We start from the raw sequence: 14034 nt of genomic DNA, 5'->3' as shown, positions 1-14034 counted from the left end.
GGGATCGTTTTATGTGTCCTTACATAAGGTTTGGGTAGAAACATATGGACCAGCCCTTTTAAGGAAACACATCGCATCTTCTACGCCGACAATACTCTGATGATCTTCTCCTTTACCAACAAACCGCCAAGAACTATTTCCACAGCAGGATAAAGGCTGTCGCCACCTGGATTAAGGACAGCAACAGCTGCCTCAAGCTGAACCCAGAGAAGACCGGAGTCCTCATCCTAGGCTCCGCACCCTCCGCCCGGGATAACCAGCCCGAGCTGCCAGGCCACATCCTCCCTGGACCGGAAACAAGCATCCTGGAACCAGTTTCGGGGTATCACCCCTCATCAGCCAGGATAGCTTGAATCCAGTGACACAGAGAGTAAGGAACCCACATCTCAGCATACCCTTAGCCACTTAGGGCGAACATAGCAAACACCATAAGATGATGGACAGAGTGCTGAAACTTTTCAAACACTCGCCCCCAGTCATGACATCTGGGTTCTATTCATGTCAGAATGAGGAGGGACCAGCAGTGCCAAAGATTGTGGCGAGCAGGACTTCAGACGAGAATGCACTGGGCTTACAATAACATAATGGGTTCTTTCTCCAGCGTCATCAGTGCTGGCATCGACGTGTGGAAGTCAAGCAAAGATCATGTGCGTCAAATATTGATTAAGACATATATTAGTTCAAAGTTATTAGTATATGCATACAAGTGGCTCATGGATGTACTAGAATGAAACTGTCACTGTAATTGTCTTATTGGTAAATTAGATATTGATGAGAGAGATGTTCTGTAATGGCGGATTACATGTGGGTTTTATATATGGATTTTGGGAGTGTAAGCATGAGTGGAATCTGAATGTGTTTCTTTTTTTGTGTTCTAGTTTTTCATTAGGATTTCATAAATACGGTACAAGAAATATATGATAACATTGCATATCTTAAAATACGTAATAGTAGAGAAAGAATAATGAATACAATTATAAATATAAAAGTGTTATGTGTTTCTGATTTGACAAGTGGGGTGGAGATGTGTCTTTATAGATTTTTATGATCATGGTTTTCTACATTTGTTTACATATGCAAACTACTATATAATACTTAGATATTTCCAATGTATTAAGTTGTTGGCTGACTAATTTTGTTACGACTCTTTATGTAGTGCTTTTTTGTTGTAGGTGGGCTTCTAAATTTTTTCTGTCTTAATTTTTCCCACTCCAATATTTGTTACCCTGGTGGACCCCTGCTTTACAGTTGAGAATCCCCTCTCTTACACAGTTCAAAATAATCACTATTTTACTATTTCTTTACCTAACTCCAGAACGCATGTTTACATTTGACCATTCAACCCTGCTGGAGGATATGCTGCAATAAAAACAGGGAACACTTGTGTACATGCTCTACGACTGAAGTCATATCGGCACTTACTGATAGAAAAAAAAATCAGAAGACACCTCTATCAGATGCCACATCCCAAAGCTGTGACCTTAACCCCATTAGCAAAGGGATAAGTAACTTTATGAAGATAAACTAGTCTATAATCGATATAAGAGAAACGACTCTTTAGCTTAATTTAAAAAACACTTGAGGCTCCAAACTTTCATATGTGGTGCGCTTAACCACATGAGCGCTAGCGAAATTCTGCCCCTGTGCTTGTTTTTTAAAAAAACCATTATTCATGACGAGCTGGGCTCGTCATGAGCGTGCGAGGAGGCTACCTCATGACGAGCCCAGCTCGTCATGAGCGTCGAAGGGGTTAAGAACAATGAAATACAGTAAAGCACTGATAAATATCGGTAACGAAACCAGTGGTATGTCCTGCCCTGTTTAAAATTGGGAATTCCTAAGGGTAATAATAGGGGGAGAGAGAAGTGGCAATTTACTTCGACAGTACCGTGAATCAGAATAATATTAAAATCCCCATTCAATGATAACATTCCTTCCTTTATGGAATATGAGGGTAGGCTGTAAGACAATTTCAGACGATCATAATGTTAACTTGATAATAGGCAATCTGAGGGAGGTTTCACAATTATGGAAATGTAATTTCTGAACTATGGCATATCTAGACTTCAACTTGACTAACTCCAAACTAGGATGTGAACTTTAATGAGCTAGGTTATTTTAGTGGCCTCAGATTCATCCCATCCTTTAGTTCATTTTTTCCTTCCTTTTTTCCTGTTTTCTTTTTTAGACACACTAGGCAACTAGTTAATGACATTTAGCACTTTTCAAAGACTAAATAAATAAATAGATCAACTATTCTACAACGGTCAACGTATGGTGAGAAATACTTGTTATGGCACATCTTTTTTAGGAGTGGGCTATTCATAAAGGAAACAGTAAGCCAGCAGTGATACACTACACAATCGTATGTATCATTAAGAGGGAAAGTGTGTGCTTTATTTTAGGTCCCACGAATAGGTATATGTAGATATTTTAGAGTTTAAAGCTCAATAATCAAATTCAAATTTTAAAAGAATTAAATAACATTAAAAATTAAATACCAACTGGAAAAATGGCCCAAGTGTTATATGCTGTTGACAGTACAGTAGACACAATAGAATATAAACAACAAGAAAGAGGATAATATGAACATAACTCCAGGTTGTAATTTACTTTTTCTCATACAAAGTATTTGCTCAACAATGTGTATTGCTGAAATCAGCATCATGCACATATGAGGAATGTGCAGTTAATCATTTGATGGGAAATAAAAAAAAGTGAGACACTGAAATATTTAGCTACCCTTTGTTAGAAATATTCTACTATAATGAGACCATCACAACAAACTATTTCACTTCTCACCTATGTCTTCACCTGGATCAGCTTTGAATATGTAGACCTTGATGACTTCAGAACAATCGTCTATCTTTGAAGGATCATCCTCGGATTCCATTGTTATTTCAGCAGAACCATCATGATCAATTTTATCGGCATCATCCACTATACAAACAAATATAATATTCATCAAATCATAGGTTCAGAAGCACTATCTAATTAATTACCACTTGAAAATATATACTTTCCTAATCATTCACTGTAAAAACATTATAATGCCCAGTAGCCACTGCCATAAATACTCTCAAAGATAACCAGTGTAAAGACATATACACACGCTGCCTAGTCCTATCCCAAGAAATGTTCCTATGTCCCCTATTCCTTCGTTTTACAAAAGCAGGCCTTAAGAATTCACTTTGACTAAGCTGAAATTGTGGAAATGGAGGGGATTTTAAGAAAGGAGTAAAGAAGTTACAACAAGAGACGAGCTAGTAGTTAATCTTCCTGCATGAAGACTATTCCATGCTAGATGCGTGTGGTGGTAGATTACAAAGCAGAACATGAGCAGCTAAAGTTTGTGCTTAAATTACAAATGGTGTCCTTATCAAGAGTAATCCAGTAATCCAATAATTCCATGTCAACATCAGTCCTGAATGTGAAGATCTTTTTTATTGTCCTACTCGCATTCAGGATTGGGGTGAAGAATATAACATTATTTCTAACACAAGATGAATATTCAGGTTAGAACTAGGAAACTGCCACATATTTTCATATAAGCGAATGTGTATTTTCATTAAAGTCTCACGCAGTAGTACATGCGTTTATTAGATTACCCCACTGAAAGCATACAATTGATTGCAAAAAATAAACACATCACATAGTGTACTTATGAAAGTTGGTTACTCAGTCTTTATTGAATCGAAAAGTGTATTTGACCGAATTGATAAACAAAAATGTTACTTTCCATAAAGGAGTAGATTTGCAGCGTGTACACTTTCTTGATTTGTATGCTGTGTACTATTCCGTCGTCTAGTGGTTGGATCCGAAATGGTCTCTGTTTCCTCCACTTTTTATTCCTTTTTTGGTCTTGCAGACCTAGCGTTGCAGCGTGCATGCGCTGTTCGCTCTGCGAGGCATATCGTAGTAGAGGAGATTTTAGAAGTGGAGTTGAAGCCCCGCCCATCTTTGTGATTGGTTGGCGTCATAGTCTATACTAAGATTTTTACTTGTTCTGGTTCTATTGAGGATTTCCCCCAGTGAATGGAGAATCCCAGGTCCGCCGGTGTACTTGTCACGCGCTGTGTGTGTTCTTTGCATGTCCTGTGTGAACTTGCCTCCTTGTTACCATCCTGTCTCCTTCTAGGAAGGCGCATCTGGACTAGATTGTTTGTTTGCAGCGTTACATCCACGGTCTCCATAAGTCGGTGAGCACACGTGGTCCGCTGACTTTAGCGGCTGCGCTTGGTTTATTTACTTACTATTAATAGTTTTATTTGCCATTTTCATCAAGTGTGGCGCCTCAGTGCTCTTGCCACACCGCATACATAAGGGTGAAAATGTTTTCACCTCTGCTGGTGATCCGTGTGAGCTGGCACTGCAGCGCCTCCTAGGAACGCCTTCTGGATTCAAGGCACAGTTGACAGCTCAGTGTGCAGGGAGGGTGTGGGTCAGGGCGTTGAGGCACCCTCTCTCTGCTCGGCAGGTTGGCACCCAGGGGCGCGCTGCTGGCCTCTAAGCCCTCGCAGAGCGTGGCTCCACTGGACACTGATTTCTGGGCGCTACATTGTCCTGTGGCCTGTGTCTGGCCAGTGTGACAGCCTCCCTTCCTTGGGGTAAAGTGTTCGACGGAGGGTGATGGCTGGTACCCTCCATCCTCAACCTCACCTGCCACCCCAGACAACGCTAGTTACAGACACTGAAAGAGCGCCCTCTCAGGATTCAGTCCCCATAGGACCCCCCTCGCTGTAACCCCCCTACCTATTCAGCCCCCCATTGCGGCAAATCACCAGCATTGGGCACTCTATAATGTTGCTCTGTTTGATGACGGGTTTAGCAGCTACTGTGACATTATTCACCGGTGACCCCTTATTATCAGGACACTATGTCAAGCCCTGCGCCCCCCCCCCTCACACACAAGTGTGTAATGGCACTATTATTCGTACCTGGCTGATGTGTGCACGGAGGGGCTTTTAGTGCCGGATGGACAGGCCGGGCCCTGTTCTCTGCTGATGTATGTGCTGACGTGTGTGTGGGCAGGTCCTGTTAGTGAGGCGTGAGCAGACCTCCCTGCTCTTCTAGCCCTGTTAGTGATGAGTGGACAAGCCCTGTTAGTGATGAGTGGACAGGCCCCGTTAGTGATGAGTGGACAGGCCCCGTTAGTGCTGGGTGGGCAGGCCCTGCTTCTCGAGGTCTGTTACTGCTCGGTGGAGAGGCCCTTTCCTGGTGTCTGCTGATGTAGGTGCCTGCTGACGTGTGTGAGCAGGCTCTGTGGGCAGGCCCTGCTTCTCGAGGTCTGTTAGTGCTGGGTGGACAGGCCCCGTTAGAGCTGGGTGGGCAGGCCCTGCTCTTTGAGGTCTATTAGTGATGGGTGGACAGGCCCCGTTAGTGCCGGATGGGCAGGCCCTGCTCTTTGAGGTCTGTTAGTGATGGGTGGACAGGCGCTGTTAGTGCTGGGTGGCCAGTACCTGCTCTTTGAGGTCTGTTAGTGATGGGTGGACAGGCCCTATTAGTGCTCTGTTGGCAGGCCCTGATCTTTGAGGTCTGTTCGTGATGGGTGTACAGGCCCTTTTAGTACTCTGAGGGCTGGCCCTTCTATTTGAGGTCTGTTAGTGAGGGGTGGACAGGCCCTGTTAGTGCTGGGTAGGCAGTCCCTGCTTTTTGAGGTATGTTAGTAATGGGTGGACAGGCTCTATTAGTGCTCTGTGGGCAGGCCTCGCTCTTTGAGGTCTGTTAGTGATGGGTAGACAGACTCTGTAAGGTCTGGGTGGGCAGTCCCTGCTCTTTGATGTCTCTTAGTGATTGGTGGACAGGCCCTGTTAGTGCTCTATGGGCAGGCCCTGCTCTTTGATGCCTCTTAGTGGTGGGAGGACAGGCCTCTCCTGCTGTCCGCTGATGTACCTAACTTCTAACATGTGTGGGTACCGGGCCTGTTTGCCTTGCTCTGAACGCCCTGTTGCTGCTATGTGGGTAGGCCCTGCCCTGCTGTCCGCTGATCCACTCTGCTCTCTGTACTTGGCACTGTAAGCAATAAAGAGCCCTCGCACAATCATGGCTGTCTGGCACTGTGTCGCCCTCCCTCTGTCTGGCTGGCTCCCGCTGTGTGCTCCGGGCCCCGCAGACAGCCACAGACCCACGCAGGGTAAGGGGGGCTTCTGACGTGGCGCTTGATGGGCGATGTGCGTTTACTGCTGGGGCAGCTTCGCGCAGAGAGGGCCCCCCCACTCCCCGGCAGGGGCCCACCAAAGCATCAAAACAAACGCCAAACAAGACAAACTTCACCTACAAAAAATGTAAAGATTATATAAGTCGGCTATCAAAAAAGTCAAGAAAAGGTACTATTCAAACAGAATTCAAAACGTTAAATGTGGAAATAAAGAATTCTATAAAATACTCAATAAATTTCGAAAACCAAATTGCCTAGAAGGAACTCATCCTGTTACTCAAGATTTTACAGACAAACTGGCAAATCATTACACGGACAAAGCAGACACGTTGGACTCGTACTTACAACAGAAACAAAGCACCAGCACTAACCCTTGTACAAAACAACTATCCAAGAATGCTCTAAACAAGCCTCTCCGTTCCTTCTAACACATCTCACACGATGAATTTATGGACCTGGTCAAAGCAAGCAGGCCTGCCGGCAGCCCTTCTGACCCCTGTCCGCCACAAACTTTCAAGACATTTCTTTTAACAACCTCTGCTGCCATTCCAGTAAGAAGAATCATCAACGATTCCTTAACTACTGGAATATTTCCAGAAGAACTCAAAAAATCATACATACCCCCTTTACTGAAGAAAACAAACTTGGACCCGCTGAACCCCGACAACTACAGACCCATTACAAATGGACCTTTCCTGGGCAAACTGATAGAAAGAGCAGCGTTCGCCCAGATGTCACAATTCATTGAAGAGAATGACATACTTTCAGATTTCCAAACAGGATTCCGTCCGGGAAGAGGCACTGAATCTGCCCTCCTTGCCATCTGGGATGACCTAAAGAATACAGTTGACCGCAACGGGGTTGCTGCGCTACTCCTCTTGGACATCTCAGTTGCCTTTGACACGGTTGACCATGACACTCTGAAACAAAGACTTTATGAAGCCGGCATAGAGGGAACTGCTCTAGACTGGATCGCGTCCTACCTTCGAAACAGAACTAATCTCATCCACACCCCACCTTTCTCGTCCAAACCGTACTCCACAAAAGCAGGGGTCCCTCAAGGTTCTATCATCTCGCCCATGCTTTTGAACATCTACATGAAGTCTTTACCAGTACTGATCAATAAAAAAATTCACCTCACGTGCTACAACTATGCAGATGACACGCAAATACTCCTTCAACTGGAATGTGCCAAAGACATTGGAAAATCACCAATTTTCAGTGTCTCAGAGCCGTGGATCAGTGGATGACTTGTAGCCATCTCAAATTGAATGCTTCAAAAACTGAAACACTCACGTGTGGCGATTAGAAAAATTACAACCCGCTTGCCGCATGGCCTGATGAACTGGGATCACTGCCTAAACTATCGAAGGAAGTAAGACACCTTGGAATGACCATGGACTCCAAGCTGTCGATGAATGTCCAAGTGAATAAACTAGCAAGATCAAGCTTTGCTACTATAAAAACGCTGCGTCGAATTTTCCCTCATTTGGGATTTCCACACAAGGTCCAAGCTACCATCTCCCTTGTTCTATCCAAACTCGATTACGCCAATAGCCTCTACCACGGATCACCTTTAATGACCATGAAAAGACTACAACAGATTCAGAACTCGGCTGCCAGACTACTCTTGCATATCAAACCACGAGACCACATCTCCCCTGCCTTAAAAAGCCCTGCTTTGGTTACCGGTTGCCAGAAGATCCACGTTCAAGCTGCTTTGTATTACCCACAAAGCAATACATGGAATAGGACCACTCTTCATCAGGAATAAAATCACCAAACACATTCAACAAAGGAACCTACGCTCTAAAGGAGCATCTCGCCTCAAAATCCCACCATACAAGAAAAAAAACCATGGGTGGCACATCCTTCTCTGTTCAAGCAGCCAAACTATGGAACTCTTTACCCCCCCCCCCCCAACATAAGATCCATCGACAACCACCTTATCTTCAGAAAACTATTCAAGATCTGGCTCTTCCCCACATAAGCACCATACGGAAATAGAAATGTACAGCTTATCCCTCTGTATATAAGCATTTGTTTTCACTATAGATATGTACCTATCTTTGTGTATTACTTTATAAAACATGTAAAACAATTATGTTGTTAAGAGAAGAAAATAATAATAATAATAATAATAATAATATTCATCAATAAATAAAAATCATCTTTGGTCTACATGTACATACTTCCATTGTACATCTATGTACCTTCCATGTACTTGGATCTGTGGCTCTTCCCCACATAAGCACCATACGGAAATAGAAATTTACAGCTTATCCCTCTGTATATAAGCATTTGTTTTCACTATAGATATGTACCTATCTTTGTGTATTACTTTATAAAACATGTAAAACAATTATGTTGTTAAGAGAAGAAAATAATAATAATAATAATAATAATATTCATCAATAAATAAAAATCATCTTTGGTCTTCATGTACATACTTCCATTGTACATCTATGTACCTTCCATGTACTTGGATCTGTGTGTCTGTTACTTTTCTCCTGAAAAAGCATACCCAATGCACTACCCTATTTCTCATCCTGTGCCTCTATCAATATATTTAATCTAAATATACTTACTTCCTTTATGTATCTATATACTTTCAATGTACTTATGGATCTATATATTTATCACTTCTTCTAATTTAGCATTTCCAATGCACTAGCCTATTTCTCCGCCTATACTTCGCTCAATATATCTTCTAGCCCAACCTACTGACTCATCTCAAACTTCTTTCTACTACTCCTTCTAATGCACTACCCTATCTCTAATCCTATAGATCTATCAATATATCCTCTACATCCACTCTCTCATTTATCCCAAACCCCATACCACTACTAGGATCGCCAAAATAACCTTTTGTAGACTCTCTCCTGCTCTACCCTTCCTTGCATCATCTGACACCTCTTTTTACTACACCTATCCCCTAAAACAAACATTTCTAAACTCTCCCCTCTGACTCCTTCCTCCAAAACTCCTTTTTACTCATCCAAAAGCCTCTTCCTACTGCTAAGACTTAAAAAAAATTAAAAAAATCCTTCACTCTTTTATCCCTCCACTATCCTTTTTCAATCAAAATTAACAGTCTAACATGTTCACTTCTCAAATTCCATATTCCATATTCAACTATACTAATATACTGCCCAAATAACTGAATAACATATCTACTACTCAAATTACTTCATATTTATACTATACTAATTTTCAACACTAATCCTTTATGGGTTCGGGAGTGGCGTGCTACTCGCCCGAATAGCGCTTCAACACTCATCAGGGGTAACAAGTGCTATATGAATGTAAATCTTTCTTTCCCTTTTATCCATCCGCTATCCTTCTCACTCCAAGTAACAGACTAATATCCACAACTGAAATTACCTCATATTTCACCATATTAATTCACCACTATTCCTTTATAGGCTCCCTGAATAGCATGCGTCAACAAGCGAGCCATAAATAAATACAAACCTTTGTCCTACTCTATCCTATCCAAATCCAAAAAACTGACTAACCTATCCACCACTTAAAATGTACTTGCATGTTTCATTATACTAATTCAACGCTTATCCTCTATGGGTCCCGGAGTAGCGTGCTACCAGCCGAAAAAGCGCTTCGACGCCTCGTCAGGGGTAGTAAGTGCTATATAATGAATATGATACTTACCAGTATGCATCTGTTCTTGGCATGTAGGGCTGCTAACATTCATATCTATTGCATAGATCGCCGCCTAGTGTTGGGTCCGGATGATTGCACATTGTTGTCCTGGAAGAGTCTTCGAAGTATCACGAGATAGGCGGCTCCTCCCCTGGACTACAGTGCGCATGGGCATCGACTCCGTCCCCAGATTGTTTTCAGCCATTGCGGCAAAGATGGAGTATGACAGTGTTAAAGATGTCCATGCTAATGATTGAATGCAAGAAGCAATCTGCAGCTGCTACAGGCGCCGGGGAGGAGGGTGGGCGATATGAATGTTAGCAGCCCTACATGCCAAGAACAGATGCATACTGGTAAGTAGCATATTCAGTTCGAGGCATGTGGGCTGCTAAATTCATATCTATTGCATAGAATATATAGCAGTCCCTCCATTAACGGCGGCCGCCCGTGCCAGCTGCAGAAGTCTGAAATAGAGTCTTGAGAACAGCTTGTCCTACAGCTGCCTGCTGTTTGGAATGCACGTCTACGCAGTAATGTTTGGTAAACGTGTGTGGTGTGGACCACGTGGCTGCTCTGCAAATGTCTTCTAAAGGAATGTTTCCCAGGAATGCCATGGAGGCTCCTAACTTGCGTGTGGAGTGTGCTCTGGGTGGGATCGTTAAAGTGCGTTTAGCTTTCTGATAGCAAATCTGAATACATTTAACGATCCACCTGGCTATTCCCGCTTTGGAAATGGGGTTGCCCTTGTGCTGAGCGGAAAAGGCAACGAATAGTTGTTGTGTTTTTCTAAATGGTTGTGTTCTGTCAATATAGTACATCAACGCCCTTTTAACGTCCAAGGTATGGAGCATTCTTTCCGCTACCGTCTCTGGATTTGGAAAGAATGCGGGCAGTTCAATTGACTGATTGACGTGAAATTGTGACACCACCTTTGGAAGGAACTTGGGGTTAGTGCGGAGCACCACCCTGTTGGAATGAACCTGAATAAATGGCTCTTGTATCGTGAGCGCCTGTAGCTCACTAACACGTCTGAGAGACGTGATGGCAATGAGGAAAGCCACTTTCCATGTCAGGAATTGAATCTCACATGAATGTAGAGGCTCAAAGGGTGGACCCATCAACCTAGTGAGGACCACGTTGAGATTCCATATTGGAGCGGTGGGGTCCTGGGAGGAATGACCCGCTTCAGCCCTTCTAGAAAAGCTTTAATGGCAGGCACCCTGAAAACAGAGAGGTGCTGCCTGTTCTGAAGATAAGCTGCTATGGCTGACAAGTGTATTCGAATGGAAGCGTACGCTAGATTGCATTTGTAAAGATGTAACAAGTAGCAAATGATGTTTGGAATGGATGCATCTAGCGGATTTATGTCATGCTCTGTACAGTAGATGACAAAACGCTTCCATTTCGCTGCATAGCAAGCTCGGGTAGTGGGTTTTCTTGCCTCTCTGATGATGTCCATACATTCAGGAGGCAGATTAAGGTAGCCAAACTCTAGGACTTCAGGAGCCAGATCGCCAGATTGAGCTGTTGCGGGTCTGGATGCTGAATGTCGCCATGGTTCTGCGTCAAGAGCCTGGGTGTGAGGTGCAGCCTTTGATGCGGTACCACGGGGAGTTCTAGAAACGTGGTGTACCATGGTTGGCGTGCCCACGTTGGAGCAACCAGGATGAGCGTCATCGAGTGTTGCTTTAGCTTTCTTGCCACCAGCGGAATGAGAGGTGCTGGGGGAAAAGCGTACGCAAATCTGCCTGACCAGTTCATCCATATCGCATTGCCTTGCGACTGTGGGTGAGGGAACCTGGCGGCAAAGCTTTGGCATTTTGCGTTTTCCTTTGTGGCAAACAGGTCTATCTCCGGATGACCCCATTGCTGGAAGTACGGGCGGAGTACAGATGGATGTATCTCCCACTCGTGCATTTGATGGCTGTACCTGCTGAGCAGATCCGCCATCTGGTTGTCCTTGTCCGGAAGGTGTTCCGCCATGAGGAAGATGTTCCTCTGAATGGCCCACTTCCACATGCTCTGAGCCAGATGAGACAGCTGTGGAGAGTGCGTACCCCCCTGCTTCTGGATGTAGTACATGGCCGTCATGTTGTCCGTCCGGATCAGCACGACCTTGTTGCACAAATGTACTTTGAAGGACTTTAACGCCATAAAGATCGCCATCAACTCCAGGCAGTTGATGTGCATCTTCCTTTGCTGTGTTGTCCATAGTCCCTGCACCGTGTAGTGGAGCACATGAGCCCCCCAACCCTGGAGAGAGGCGTCCGTCGTGAGGATGATCTGTGGTACAGGCTCTTGGAACGGTCGGCCCTTGCAAAGGTTGTGTGGAGTCCACCAATGCAGAGAGTTGTATGCCCGACCGGTTACCAACACTAGGTCTTTCAACTGTCCATGAGCCTGCGTCCACTGATGTGCTAGACATTCCTGGAGCGGACGCATATGCAGTCTCGCGTGCGGGACTATGAAGATGCAGGAGGCCATCATGCCTATCAACTGCATGAACACTCTCGCTGGGAGTGAGTGTTGGGGTCTGAACCTCTGGATTAGCGACTGGATGTTGTCGATCCTCGCCGGGTTTGGCTGTGCTGTGGCAGCCAGAGTATTGATGGTCGCGCCCAGATACTGCCGCACGTGGGCAGGTTGGAGGTGCGACTTTGGATAGTTTAAGGAGAACCCCAGACTGTGAAGGAGGTGAATAGTGTGGGACATGTCTGCGGCGCACTGTTGTTCCGACTTGGCTTGAACGAGCAGTCGTCCAGGTAAGGGTAGACATGTATGTTCTGTCTCCTGAGGTGCGCCGCCATGGTCGCCAGACACTTCGTGAACACTCTGGGGGCAGTGGTCACTCCGAAGGGTAGGACCTTGAACTGGTAATGCCTGTTCTGTATGGTAAACCTGAGGTACTTTCTGTGGGATGGGTGGAGTGGTATGTGAAAATAAGCATCCTTGAGGTCAAAGGTTGCGAGGAAGTCTCCCTGGTTTAAAAGTGGAAGAACCTGTTGTAGCGTTAACATGTGAAAATGTTCCGAGAGTATGTATAGATTGAGGGGGCGCAGGTCCAGAATGGGTCTGAGTGAGCCGTCCTTCTTTGGTATTAAGAAGTACAGGGAATAAACCCCTGTGCCTTCCTCCTCCACTGGCACGAGCTCTATTGCTCCTTTTTGCAGCATTACGAGAACCTCCTGCTGCAACAAGTGCAAGTGCTCTGCTGACATAGGACGTTGTCTTGGGGGTATGTTGGGGGGAGTGGACGTTAACTCCAAACAATACCCGAACTGGATAAGCTTCCTTACCCACCTGTCTGTGGTGATGTTTTTCCAGACTGGCAGGAACTGTTGGAGTCTTCCCCCGAGAGGTGATGGATGGTCGGGGGGCAGTGACAGGGAGTCACTGTTTGGTGGCAGTAGAGGAACGGGAAGTATTGTTGCCTCTGCCTCTGCCCTTGGCGCTGTTTCCTCTGTAACCACCTCTATTCTGTTTGGGGTAAGAGGCCTGGGCGCCTCCTCTATGGAAACTTGTCTGCTGTGCCAAGTGTCCTCTGGCAACACCCCTTGTACTTGAGCGACGAAAATTGTTGCCCCTGTATTGCTGAGACTGAAGTGCACCCATGGACTTAGCCGTCTCAGTGTCTTTTTTAATTTTCTCAAGGGTGGTGTCAACCTCCGGGCCAAACAGCCTGTCTGGATTGACGGGTTGGTTGAGGATTGTTGTTTGGATCTCGGGCTTGAACCCCGAGATGCGGAGCCAAGCTTGACGCCTCAACATAACACTAGTGTTCACCGCCCTTGCTGCTGTATCTGCAACGTCAAGCGCACATTTAATCGCAGCATTAGAAATGAGCTTGCCCTCTTGGATCAACATTTCAGCTCCTTCTTTGAACTTGTCTGGAAGGTGTTGCAAAAGCTGTTCCAAGGTGTCATAATGCGCCCTATCATATCTAGCCAACAGGGCTTGTGTATTGGATATGCGCCATATGTTTGCAGCTTGTGCTGCCACCCTTTTGCCCCCTGCCTCCAGCACTTTCGACTCTTTGTCCGGGGGAGGAGCTTCACCCGTTGTCTGTGAATTCGCCCTCTTGCGGGCATTGGAGACGACCAAAGAGTCCAGAGGCAACTGGCCTCGTATATAAGCAGTGTCCCCAGGTGCCGGTCTGTATTTCTTCTCTATACGTGGGTTGACCACCCGTGCCCTGGTGGGTTCCTTGAAAATGTCAT

General features: G+C 45.1%; 1 protein-coding gene across 8 annotated transcripts in view; it reads right to left on the bottom strand.

The window, feature by feature from the left end:
* The window catches only part of ZFX (zinc finger protein X-linked), a 640129-nt gene that overhangs the window by 344410 nt on the left and 281685 nt on the right, over positions 1–14034 (bottom strand). For 7 of the 8 annotated variants that reach the window (XM_078657795.1, XM_078657790.1, XM_078657796.1 and 4 more), the window contains exon 4: positions 2803–2940. In XM_078657795.1, coding sequence (XP_078513921.1) covers positions 2803–2940 — 138 coding nt within the window. Of the gene's footprint in view, positions 1–2802; positions 2941–14034 lie in introns of those variants that run through there. The other variant, XM_078657798.1, reaches the window with a different exon arrangement.

Source organism: Lissotriton helveticus, chromosome 8 (assembly GCF_964261635.1).
Source record: "Lissotriton helveticus chromosome 8, aLisHel1.1, whole genome shotgun sequence".
Lineage (NCBI taxonomy): Eukaryota > Metazoa > Chordata > Amphibia > Caudata > Salamandridae > Lissotriton > Lissotriton helveticus.
This window is presented reverse-complemented; position numbering and strand designations above follow the sequence as displayed.